The sequence below is a fragment of the Neopsephotus bourkii genome, unplaced genomic scaffold (assembly GCF_033783945.1).
Source record: "Neopsephotus bourkii isolate Nb327-2 ecotype Australia unplaced genomic scaffold, CSIRO-AGI_Nbou_v1 NB_1373, whole genome shotgun sequence".
NCBI classification, from domain to species: Eukaryota; Metazoa; Chordata; class Aves; order Psittaciformes; family Psittacidae; genus Neopsephotus; species Neopsephotus bourkii.
The window spans coordinates 2,759,597-2,773,003 of NW_026901852.1; the positions used below are offsets into that span (position 1 = coordinate 2,759,597).

At 46.6% G+C, this 13,407-nt stretch overlaps 2 protein-coding genes across 15 annotated transcripts in view; one reads left to right on the top strand and one right to left on the bottom strand.

The window, feature by feature from the left end:
• Nucleotides 1-13,407, bottom strand: part of APMAP (adipocyte plasma membrane associated protein) — a 173,464-nt gene that overhangs the window by 86,088 nt on the left and 73,969 nt on the right. The window lies entirely within an intron of this gene.
• TTBK1 (tau tubulin kinase 1) overlaps nt 1-13,407 on the top strand; it is a 76,213-nt gene that overhangs the window by 44,866 nt on the left and 17,940 nt on the right. For all 14 annotated transcript variants that reach the window (XM_061367103.1, XM_061367113.1, XM_061367115.1 and 11 more), the window contains 2 exons: nt 2,753-2,928; nt 5,356-5,914. In XM_061367103.1, the coding sequence (XP_061223087.1) occupies nt 2,753-2,928; nt 5,356-5,914 (735 nt within the window). The remainder of the gene's footprint in view (nt 1-2,752; nt 2,929-5,355; nt 5,915-13,407) is intronic.

The following is a 13,407-nucleotide window of genomic DNA, read 5'->3' on the forward strand; positions in this document are numbered from 1 at the left end:
GAGAATCTGCCAGTTAGTTTATTTATGAGATCATCTTACATATTGTAAGTAAATTAGTATTACTGTTAATCCTAATTCTGATTTTTAAAACTCAGGATGTCGCATGGCATGATATGAGGTAGAAACAGAGTCTGTCAACACAGAAACCTCACCAAACAGGCTTAAAATGTTATCAGGGTGTATCAGATGCACTTCACAAACCTGCCTTTAATGGGCTAGCATGTTAAATCTGCCAGACTTCTGTATCTGACAAGAATTTACTTTGGTCTCTACTGGCACAAAGTTAGTCCTTTCAGCCCTTTAGACATCTCCACTATCCTTAGTCTTATTAGAAAACATTACTCTGGACAAGAAATAACCTCATCTAACTTGCTTAAAATTTTCCAATGCAAATCACTCGGATCAAGATGTTCTCTGTATGGAACATTACCAGTGGCACCCCCCTCCCAGTTCTTCATCTCTATCAGGGGAACTGTGTGCATTCCCAGTTCTCATTTGAAGGCACATGTGATAAGAACAGTCTGGCAGAATGGAACAGTTCTGTTTCTCCAACATGCCCCCCCAAAAAATAGTATTATAGAGAAGCTGTAGTAACTCCTATGTGTTTTCCTGTTCTTTTGAGCCACCAGCTGCCTTGATGCTCTTCAGTCCAACTGAGGTGTTGACAAGGGAGTCCCAAATATCCTTTCTGCGTCCTAGTTGTACGTCATGGCTTAGGTACCAGGTGCTGTCATTCATAAGCCCTGTCATAACAACAGCTAGAGACGAGAGGCTTCTACAAGATTCACAGCATGACCAGGTGATTCTTCTGCCAAGAGATGCTTGTCAGTGTACTGGCAAAGAAGCTCAGGGAGTTAGTCAGTGTGGCAATGAGCACTTCAGTTCTGACAAGTTCTGTAGCCACGCAGCAGTCTGTGATACAGAGCCCAGGGCATCATGCTCTCCAAAGCTGAGGAAGTCTGTCCTTTCTCTCTGTAAGGGTTATCTTTAGTGTGACTGTTCTCTGAGAGAGAATCAGGTTTTACTTTTTATTCACAGCCACCACATGGAGAAAAAGAAGGAGGCTGCAGATTTGATCTGAAGGGGCAGAGCCTCACTGCTTGTGATCTCAGGCATCCCTTGTGTCTTTCAGGACTGCAGAGGCAGCTGGTGTGTAAAACACCCTTCTGCTGTTTACAGCTTAATCATCCTTCATCTTCCAGTCTTGTAGCACTAGAAGGAACTCTGTCTCTCCCTGTCTTGCTCTTTGTATTTAGGTGAGGAGTAGATCTTGCTATGTTTTTTCTCCCCAGTACCTCTCCAATGTCATCCTTATTTCTCTGTTCACACAGGTCAGATGTCCTCCTATCCCACTTCTCCCATTTCTCTGCTAAGGACAGTTTGTCCTTGCTTACTGTCACTGACCTCTCTGAAGTCCTCCTTCTGGTTCTCCTTTCTCCAGTGGATCAAAGTTCTCATTCTGTGTTTATCAGAAGCCTCTTCTTACCCTCCCCAATTCTCTGCTCTTGGATATTACCAAGTTGCCTGTTACTCAGTTACAGTTACATCAGCACTTTGCTCCTCTCACTAATACATTTGACCTTCATTAACCTTCTCCTGGCCTGAATGGGTTACAGATTAAATCATTGGCATCTGTTCTACTTTTCCTACAATGCCTGAAAGTCCTCCACCTTCCCTACCTGCAAAGGCTTTTTATGCATTCCAAGCCCAGCCTGGATGGTTTCAATCTCCTTGTTTATGGACACTGACTGACTTGCCATACACAGTATGTGTACAAAGGCAACTTGTCTTATCAGCAGCATTTTGCTGAGAAGCCTGCTTACATTCAGAGCCTCTGGCATTAATAGAGGACAAGTGAATGTAGGGCATGCTGCAGAGAAGGGTAAACACTCTCCACACTAGGAACTTGCACTGGCACCTCAATGCACATCCCCACCCAGGGGCAGTGTGCGGCTGTCATGTTCAGATAGCACAGCAGGGTTGAATGTAAATCCTAGACTGCTGCTGCAGCTCATGGACCATTCTGCCTCTATGCTTTTGCTTAAGCAGGTCTTCTCTTAAGGGGAAGCAGCACAGTGGAAGGCAGAAGGCAGCTGTGTTAGTCATCTACTTTTGCTCCTTAACCTATCAAATTCCCTAAGGCCATATGAAACCAGAAAGTATGTACTAGTAGAGTATGAACACACAATGCTCACAAGTGACCTCAAGCATGTTCAGGTCCCTGCATGACCTTGGGTCTGTGGAAAGCTCTTACAGACCTTATGGTTGAGCGTGTGTCCTGGAGGACTTTGTTTAGAGGACCAAGATTAAACAAAACCACAAAATCCCAAACCACCCTGGGAATTAAGGGATGCCCAAGTCATCTCAAGTTCATCAAAAGTGAAAGTATGTGCATTGCATTATAATGCATAGAGAAATATTGGCGAACCTGGGCTCTTAGGCATCTGGGATAACCAGGGTTTGTGTGTGAAGTAGGTAAGCCCATGAGAACACTTTGGATTGACTATACAGCATAACTGCAATGCAAAGGCTACTTTATAAAGATGTTTAAATATTTGAATGGATTTAAAATCCATACCTTGTTTAATACTGGATAATTGCCAGGGCCTATGGGCCCTTGCATTCCTTCAGTGTAGACTGTGAAAATGCAGCTTGGACCTGTATCCTAGAAGAAAGCACAGAGCAACAGCGAAGGATGGGAGGTAAATGTCCTTGGTCAGAGTTTGAGGTTGTCTGTGTTTACCCCCTACAGACTCAGTGCATGGTGGAAGAGGAGCAGAGAAACGGTGTCTGCCCCAGCTCCCCTGTCCGAGTGCCTCCGGAGTCCCCCACTGCCCAAGCGCGCTCCCTGCGGTACCGCCGTGTGAACAGCCCGGAGTCGGAACGCCTCTCCACTGCTGATGGCAAAGCAGATCCACATGAAAGAAGGTTTGCTTACCCTCTGTAGCCTCATGGCTTTTAGCAGTGTTGTGAGGAATGACTGTTGAGACCGACGCAGCTATTAGATCCAGGCACTCGAAGTTCATTTCCTGTGGGAGGTGTTCATGATCTTTCTGATGAAACACTCATGTCTCTTAATAAGGAGAGGTAGTGGGAATGATTCTTAATCTGTCCCTGGATGGGAAGACCTCCAGAGATGGAGGGGGCGACATCTGTCAAAGGGAAGGCAAAGCATCAGATCAGAGATAATCTGAATAGTCACAAAGCTTTTGGGTGGCCTGAGATGGGCAGGAAAACCAGATCTTAGGGTACATACAGGGACACATGTATTCTGGGAGCTAGCTGGCAGATCCTGATCTGGTGGGTTTCATTATTTCATTATTTTCCAGTAATAGTGCTAATGGTATTCATTCTTCAGCATACAGCATTGTACTTACTTGCATGTGAAAAGTACACATTACACCCAGGTTTTCAGGGTCATGGGAATGCTTTCTCTCAGATCCACAGCAAAGAAATGAAAAAGCAAGCTTAGCAAAAGCAGCTTTTAAAGTATTGTGTGTTGGAGAAGATGTGTTACAAGATAAAAGCATTTGGTGCTGGTAACTCCCTTCCCACCCTTTGTTACTCTGTCTTCCTCCTCCCATTGGAAGTCAGGGCATGGGCTGTGGTTGCAGGATGTACTGGTGAAATGGCCCCTGTAGAAGAGGTAGAGGAGAGACAGGTCTTCTTCTTGGAGACAGGCTGTCACACTTCAGCCAAGAGGAAAAGCCCCAAGGAGACAGTAGCTGGAAGTGAAGGAGGATCAAAAAGAACTAGAGAGAAGATGTGCTTCTAGCACTACCCCTGTCTGTTAGGTGGTGGTTTATCCTGCGTGGCTGTGGGAAGCTGTAATGCTTCTCTGTAATTCAGGAAAGATTGATTGTGTTGCTATTAATAATTTAGGGTTTAAATAATAAATCTTGGGTCTTGCTACCTCTTCCTTTTCTTGCTCAGAAGAAAGGCCATTTAAAATAGGAAGGGAAAAGAGCCATTTATAACAGTCAGTGACGCTAGTCCTCTATATTCACTGAATATATATATATATATTCACTGTATATACATATATATATGAATAGCTCTTAAGTCCTTCCTTTATTTCTCCCACTCTTCCTTGTCTACTCAGCATCATGCCAGCTTAATATAGAAAATGTGTGTTCTCCAAAACACATCCCTTTCTCCTGTGTTCTTCCTTTAGCTCCTGTTTTTAAAACCAAAATATTTTTTCATCCTCCAAGTAGCCTGCATCAAGCATGGTGCAAATACAGCCTCACTCTGCCACACAGCCTTCCTTTTACCCTGGTTTTGTCTTTTCACAACACAGACCTGAATCCCAGCACTGGGAAATTCTTCCACTCCAGGAGCCTCTCCTCTGCTGCAGCACAGGTGAAGACATTGGCTGAATCCAGAGTTTATTCATTACTTTTAGCAACAGCTCTTTAAAATCCAGTTCTGCACACACACAGAATAGGTCATTTTTCATTCTTTGCATATTTAGTGTTCTGTATTCACAATGATATATTTGTAAGACTTTAACAAATGCCCCGCTTCTTTCATATCTATCGGATGGCTTTGTTTTTACTTACAGCTTTCTCTGTATCACCCTTTGCTTCACCTCCTTGTCTAATTCCTCTTTCTTTATAACTAATATTTCCATATTTCTTGTAATTCTTTCCATCTCAGCTCTGGCCTTCCACATTGTTAAAGATGCCAGTTTTGCCTAGCAGCCCTCACCCAATGGTCCCTCACTTCCCTGCTGCCCCTCGTGCTTTCTCACACATGGAATTTTTTTTCCCAGAAGAGTCTGCAAGGCTCCTGTATGGTCCTGGTTGAAATCCTTTCATTAAGCACACTGCAACGGTCTTTTGCTGGGCAGCAGACACTGGTTTATGCAGCAAGCTGCTGGCCTCTGGGGTGGGGAAGTAAAGCAGGTACAGGCCAAATGAGAAGCATGGATCATGACACAGAGCAGAAGGACGAGTGCCTTAGTGGCCACTACAGAGACAACACAGTGCAGTTGAAGAGGTCATAGCAGGACAGCAGAGACACTGTTAAGTCAGACAGTAGATTTAGTATTTAGAATCATAGAATGGTTTGGGTTGGAAGGGACTGTAAAGTTCATCCAGTTCCAGTCCCCTGAAGTGGGCAGGGACCCCTTCCACTAGACCAGGTTGCTCCAAGCCCTGTCCAACCTGGCCTTGAACACTGCCAGGGATGGGGCAGCCACAGCTTCTGTCATCTGCAAGGAAGGGAGATGCCGAACTGGCTGCCATACTGAAGCATACCAGGAAACTTGTGATAAGGACTGTACAGCTCTTATGATCCCTGACTTTAACACAAACCCGATGTATTTTTAACGGCTTCATGTTCTGTCTTTAGATCTCGAATGGATTTACCTGGTTCTCCATCACGGCTTGTGTGCTCCTCCCAGCCAGCCCAGATGCTGTCCATTGATACTGGCCAGGCTGACCGGCAGGCAAGTGGTCGGATGGATGTGTCTGCTTCGGTGGAACATGAAGCCCTCAGCAATGCTTTCCGCTCAGTGCCACTTGCAGAGGAGGAGGACTTTGACAGCAAGGAGTGGGTTATCATAGATAAGGAGACAGAGCTGAAGGACTTCCACCCAGGTGCTGAGCCAAGCACCTCTGGGACCACAGATGAGGAGCCTGAGGAACTAAGGCCGATTGAAGATGGTGAGGAGAGAAGGCGCCTGGGGGCAGATGCTGCTGTCAGGCCGAAGACGCACGATGGGCGAAGTCGGGGTATGCAGCCTGTGACTGAGGAGGACAGTTCCCACAGACATGAAGGACCTTCTCAAACAGTATCTGACAGTAAACATGAACAGCAGACAGGAAGTCCAGCCCACTCCCCCCTACATTCAGCACCAGCTATCCGACAAAGGAGACGAGAATCTGAACCTACTGGTCCTCAGAGACAGGTAAGATCCCTGGGTCTGTATCTTGTTGCCTAGCATATCATCATCTTAGGAGGCCTCAGCTGTGCTGAAGAAGTCTGTGATACCAAGCATGGATGCTCTTGTGAAACTCTTCCTGACAGTGCTTGCAAATGTTGTGAACACCTTAAAGTGCTCCCTATAGCTAGTACTATTGTCCCCTACTGAGGACACGCTGTTACCAAGATCTTTAAGCCATTTTGGCACAGGGACAAGTGAAGAGCACTGTTGTGGTTGTGGATATCCTTAATCAGTTCTCTTATTGCTCTCCCACAGTGTTAATAACTGCTTAGTTCTATGGAGGTGTTGCTAGTAAATCTTCTCCACATAGTTTCTCATCAGCAACAGCATTGTGTGGCAAGAGAATGCCCTCTAATCTATATTGTCCATCAGCACTGGGCAGGCCTGCAGCAATGCAGATAACAAAAACTCCCTGAAATGAAACTTTCTTCTAAACACATAATAAAGCTCAGAGTAACCGGCACACACATCCCATCAACCTTACTTCAGTGACTGGCATTGCCATTACCAGGTATTTACTCACAGAAATGTTCTTGACCTACTGTCTTTTTTCCAGATAGTTGTAGAGGGCTTTTTTTCCTTCCAGCTTTGCCTTTTATCTTTCTCTTGTGGTCATCTGTGATATAAAGAAGTTCAGTTTTTAGTGGGAGGTAGTTTATTAGATTACCTGAAAAAACATGGTATACTTTTAGGTTCAGAGTTCCTCTATCGTACCTAATAGTCACTTGTCAGACATTCAGAAGAAGGCTGTCACAGAGTGTCCACTGCAAGAGACAATAGAATTGCTCTCCTGAGGGCTTTTTGTATTTGTATGTTAACAAAGATCTCTCATGCACATGGGATCCACAAGTGCAGCAAGGAGCAGGCGAGTCTCAGGTCATGTACAGGGTGATACCCATCTACAGCAGGCGTTTGTGCAGTCTGGAAGATAGGTAACTCCATCTCCCCTTCCCTGTTGTGCTTGCTAATGTGTATGAGGCTGCAGCATTTACAGGAAGGGTAGAAATACTGCCAGCAGCACTAGTGGGACTGGCCTGCAAAGCATGAAATAGTAGCAGTACATACTTCTCATGGAGACATGGAGACTGCATCCAGTGGCAAGGTTCCTAGGTGGAGGTGTTTGCTGTATAGTCAGTATGTTGGGTAACCCAGATATCTAGGGGTTGCATAGGCAAGATCAGAGATTTGGGAGGGTCTGTGTATGAATTTGCTCTGGACACTTATAATGCTGGTCAGTGCAAGATGATCTGCAAGATGCAGTGAACGTGGCAAGAACCATCTGTATGAATCAGCAGAGACGCTTCACTGACATATTTAGTGTAGCTGAAGTAGGCTGGAGGTGCCTTCTTGGCTATGGCACCTAACACTGCTGTGTGAACTGACTGGGGGAGTTGGATATGGTGCAGTAGGAAGGCTGCTTATCACTGCACAGGGATGTTTACAAATGAAGCAGAAAAAGGGGAATGAGTGGGACTGTGGGGCTCACTGCTAATACATTAGACAGCCTTGGTTCTCCAGCAGATGTGCATTTTGTAACTGCTGTGTTCTGAAATACCCTCTAGTTTCTCCTTCGTAGCTTTGTACGTACGGACCAGCAGTGGGCTTTTTTGGCTGGCTGGGATTTAGTTGTGCTTCTGTTGCTGTCGGGATCCTTCAGTTGCCTCTGTGTACACAGCTTTGCAGTGACGTTCATGGTTTTCCATTTGCTGCCACATAACTGGTCGCTGACTCTCAAAGGAAAAGTGACTTGGTGCCTACAGGAAAAGCAGAAGTCTTGGGTACAGCAGAGATGGAGGGGCAGTTGGTTGAGACATTAATAAGTTCATAGAATCGCAGAGTGGTTAGGGTTGGAAAGGACCTTAAGATCATTTGGTTCCAGCCCTTCTGCTTCTCTGGGCAACCTGTGCCAGGGCCTCAACTCCCTTGTAGTAAAGAATTCCTTCCTAAGATCTCATCTAAATCTCCCCTCTTCAGTTTAAACCATTCCCCCTTAAAGCCCTTCCCATCCCTGCAGGCCCTTGTCAAAAGCCCCTCTTTGGATTTCTTGTTGGCCCCTTCAAGCACTGGAAGCTGCTCTGAGATGTCCCCAGAGCTTTCTCTTCTCCAGGCTGAACAAGCCCAGCTCTCTCAGCCTGACTCCGTAGACATGTCTTCATATTTCCATGCTAACTGCTACCAGTCATCTTCTCCTTCATATGTTTGGAAATGGCTTCCCAGAGGATTTGCTCCATGGCCTTTCCAGCCTGCACAACCTGTAGTTCCCCAGGTTATCCTCCTGTGGAGCTCAGATGTTTGTTCAACTGAATGAACCTGTTGGAAGAAAGATATTGTAGTGCATGTGTGAGGGATGGCCGTGTCCTCTTGAAACTGTGGGTGTAAAAGGGAGCACAGAAGGATCAGATGCTGCTGTGGGCAAGTGAAGTGCAGAGGAGGCTCTGAGTAGCCTGGGGACATTTCTGACCCAAAGATTCTTACATCTTGGTTATCTCCCAGTTTAAATGGACAAGAAGGCAGCTCCATTGGAGCGTAGACTCCAAGGGAAGCCATGATATAGGAGAATAGGTCTGTTGTGAAACTATATCCTGTTCAAGCCCTTCTGTCTGTGCAGCACTGAGCACCCAGCAAGCTGTCAGAAAGCTCTTGGGATTTACTTCGATGTGTGTGTGTGTCAGGAATGTACTAATAAATCTCTGCTTGCTTTTATGCACTGACGTGCAGATAGAGCTATAGAAATAGCTAAAACTGAGGGGGAAAAGCAACTGAACCTGCACTTCTATTTGCATAGTCATCATGCCATAGGATTGCTGTTATTGATGGAAGTAATTTATAGCAATATCATTTAAGTCTGTCATGTTCTTAACGACACTGAGTAAATTCACTGACACTTGGCAGGAATGGCAACTTGCTGCTGTCTTCTCTGTTGGAAAGAAATATAAATCATCATACATTGATGAAGTTAGCAATTGCTTCTGACGGTAGGTTTGTGCTCACAGGTATTTCTTGACATAGGATCTCCCTTGCTGCTAGCGCAGCTGGCACTGTACAAAAGGGTTTGAGGCTTGCCTGCCTAAAACATGCCTGACCACAATAAAAACCACAAGTGATAGTGGGAGATGATATTAACTCTTCCTTACCTATTCTTGGATGTATTCTGCACAGTTCAGAGCATTTTACTGGGCACCGTGTCTTACAGTCCTCTCTACCAAAGCCAAGAATTCATCTTTTAGAAGAGGTCCCAGCGTGAAGAGGCACTGGTGTATTTCCTTACCAACTTAGCTGGGTAGTTAGAATCACTCTATGCAATCTCTCTTGGTGCTACATTAGCCTGTTTTCCCTCACAGCTAGGGAATGCCACAAATGGACTCACTGTTCTAATTTTCCATGTCTTGACCCTGAGATGGAGGCAGGTGGAACCACCCACCCCACCGTGGGTGTCTTTGCTGAGAGGTCACACAAGGATGCTCAGTGGGAAGACCTGTGTTGGTAAATACCCCTGTGGGTAAGACAAGAGGCAGGCAGCAGCACATTGCACAGGCTGCCTGGGTGAGCTTCACCTAGGAGCCAACTTAACCCAGAATCACTGGTTTCTGTGGAAAACTGTGCTTAGACCCTCACTGAGCCAAGAAAACATTCCCTGTTCTGGTGCTGAGCCCATGGGTGCCCCTGTGCTCTGAACCTTATTATTGTCTCATCTGAGGGATGCTATAGTCGTGGCGATGCCTGCTACCCTTGGGAGCAGTACAGCTCAACTAAATTCAGTCATTTCTAAAGCTCAAATTTAGATTCAGGTCAGGGAATGACAACTTCAGAGACCCCCGTGTGCTGTTCACTTCCTCCTTTGATTTGAGTTGGTGATGTTTATTCCTTTGGAAGGGACACAAGAGAGGACTGCCCCATGACAAGGACAGGGCTGTAGCGCTCTGTGCGTGATCTGTACTGCCTCTCTGATTCATGTGAAGCAGACACCTGGGTTGCCCTGGGTCTGTTACCTGCAGGAACTAAGTGTGATTTGGACTGAGGACTGAAAGGTGAGCAGGGCTTGGTCTAGGTTATAGTTTGGACCCTGGAGTAGTGATGAGGGAAATCCTTGTCAGTGCCCGAGTGCCTATAGACAGCAAGTGGGTAGGATAGGAACTACATTTTCTCTGGCTCTGAGGCAGAAGGAAGGAAAGCTGTGCTGAAATCATCAAGCAGTGGGTAGAAGCAAAGCACAGAAGGCTCTCAGATTTCTAACCCCAGGATTATAAACCTGAGAGAAGAGGTGGGCTGGGAAAGGAAGGCAGCAGGAAAGATGAGGTATGAAAAGGTGCTGTGTGTCTTGGTTTCCTTTCCCTCCTACAGCATCGTCTGTGAGCTGCTCTGAGGGACCATTTCTCGGTGGGCATTTCCATTTGCGGAAGAGGGGCAGGCTCATTGCCCCTCACTGGGTGTAATTCCCCTTGAGCTTCACATGGTGCCTGTTGCAGATAATGTGATTCTTTGACATTCAGCTCCTCTGGCTTCCCTCCATGTGAGAAGAGCTTGCCAGATGATGGAGAAAGGTGTATGTAGAGTGGCTTCTCTGCCTTACGTTCTTCAGATTCAAAGTCCCTGTCCATCCATGTGTTGGGAAAAAAGGATCAGCAAAAAAGTGCTATTTTAAAAGTATCATCAGGTCTGCTCATTTTATATGTTTCTGTATACACACATAGGTCATAACTATCAAAACCTTAAGCTCAGTAGAAATTCCTAATTCCATTTTATAACTTTCAAATGTATTGAGCTTTATCAGCATCACATTTTTCTGGCATTTCACGTGAGAGGTGTCCTGTCCAAACAGAACAGAATAGGCCTGATGGAAGGTGGTCCAGCCTGATTGCTGCTAACAGCATGGGGATAAAGGGCCAGCATCTCCAGCACTGGCTGTAATTTAAGCATTAGGGCATCAGTGAAGATAAGTGGTATGTCTGTAACCTCAGCTTTAGCCAGGAGGCAGTAATACCAAAGTGTGCTTGCTGCTGGGGTGCAATGTGCTTGGTCCTGTGCTGTAAAGGAGGTTCATCTGGGTAGTTGGAGTGATCCTTTTTGATCTGAGAAATCTCTACCATGTAGGAATGATGTATTCATCGGAAATCATACAACATGCTGAGCCCAAACATGGAGGAAAAAGTAATAAGGATTCCAGTACACTTAGTTGAGCAGCCTCCAACCAGTACACCCAGGACTGAATGTCAGCACCATCTACACAAAGAAGAGGTGGTTGTCTTTATGAGAAATCAGAGCTGCTGACTAGAATCTCTTTTTCTCTCTCAAATACTCTGTGTGACAGCATTATATTATTATTATCTGAAAGTCTGATCCGTGCAGTGACACGCAGTACATTTAGGACTCACATTTAATGCCCACCACAGGCTGGGTAGTTCTCAGATGCTTATGAAGATAAGATAGCTTCCTCAAAGCACTGCAGAGATATTGAAGGTGACAGGAAGGAGATGAGACTGGAAGAAGTTTAGCTCTTTTTCTTGTATCATTTGCAAGGGCAGCATCTCTAGTAAGGTAAGGAGAGCAGTGCTGGCATAAGAAAATACAACACTGCCTTTTCACATCTGCCAATTACATTGTGAAACCTGCAGAGACTTCCTGAAAAGGAATGCAGTACAAGGAAGGGAATGGATTTGAAAGGGAAAATGTAACTCCAGGAAACATGACCTGGTTTTGGAAGCTGAGGTTGCTGGCAGCTGCGAAAGCCCTCGTTTCACAGCAGAGGTAGAAAGCAGAGGAAGGGCTTAGTGTTTTCAGGGTGAAGAATCTGAAGTCATCCCTGTAATGCCTCTCTCTTCCATTCAATGTGTAAAGGGAAGGTAGGGACTACGATCTCATCCTGGCACAAGCTGTCCTCTGTAAGTATACTTCCCTCTCTCTCCTGGCCATCCCAGGATCACAGAAGCTGAGAAGGGACCTAAGAGTGCATCTTCTCCTCATTTCCTCCTGGGGTTTGAATTTCTCACTGCAAGGAGAGCTATGCCTGCCTTTCCAGCCGCTGCCTGTCCTCCAGACTGGAAGCATTAACACTCCCCCTGCAGGGACTCGATAGAAAAGTGTATCGGGAGGCCGGCAGCGTGAGAAAAGGAAAGTCCCCTAACAAACAGCCCCCAGAGTTGCCTTTACAAATCCCTGGAGTGAGTTTTAGTAAGAGCCATTGAAAGAGCCCCTGAGAATCCCTCACTTTTAAATAGATAGAATCATATTATCCCGGGTGTTTCACCTTTTCTCCTACACGTGGTTTCCAAGTGGGTTTGCTGCCTGTATGCAAGGTGTATGAGTAGCCTAATGGCAAGCTGAGTGATGCCAGAGGAGGGGACTGACTTAGCAGAGGCTGACACTGCTGGTGTCACTTGTGTCTGCACATGGCTGGGGAGAGCAAGGCAGGCCCCTTGTCGAGGCAGACCCCTGGGAAGGTGTAGGCCCAGAGCAGTAAGTAAAGCCCCACATAGGGCAGAAAGGCATTTTTCATCCACCGGCGAAGATGTCCGCAGCATGCGCATCACAAACCAGGGGCGAGTCAAGTCTTTGCCTGACACCTTTTCCTCCACTCTTCTTGGTCTTTTTCAGTTGGAGGAGGACAGGCCTTCTCAGCACTCCCTCCCGAGGTACAGCCCCCTGAGAAGACTGGCGTCCTCCGTTTTCTCCTCCTCAACCCTGGAGACAGAACACTACCCTCACGTTGGTGGCACTTTCATACAGCGCAGCCGTTCGGCGGAGAGCAGCCCCGTGCGCATGCCCCACCGCAGGCACATGCCCCTCACGGCAGGAAACCACAGACTCATGCCTTCCGTCCTCCGCATTTCCAGGTCCCAGCTCCAGCAGGTGTGGGCCCGCTTCACACACAAAACATAGCCCCGTCAGGGAAGCAGCAGCCTCCATAATGCAATAATAGATCCCACCTGCCCACAATGTGTCACCACTTAATGCAATATTGAATCCCAGACAACACTGGACTGAGGTACCTGTAACTTCCAAAGCCCCTGCAAGCAGACCCCACCGAGACTGAAAACATCTGCCTTTCTAAACCTCCCAGCACCCTGGGCGAGGGGTGGCAGCATGGCCGAAGAGGAGAACGCAGAAGGGGAACGTGTGATGTGTGAAAGAGGTGGATGCCAGGGCTCATCTCAGAGACTCCCTCGCGCGTCCTGCAGCCTTGGGGTAGGAAGTGCAGGGCTGCCTCACTGAACACGGGCAATCAATGCCTAATTGTGACTGGAGGGGAGAGACTGTGGAGGTATCGGCAAGCGTTGTCTTCCCCGGGGCGAGTTGGTTCAAGCGTCTTTGTTGGTGTCTTACACTAGGACAAACCTATAGGTGGTTTTACTCTATTTAGATACAGGCAGACTCCCACTGGAAGCTCATCTGAGGCAGGACCTCAGGATCTGCCCCTCTTGTGGAGTTAGGGTTGCGTATCTCTTTGTTTCTTTGCTTTT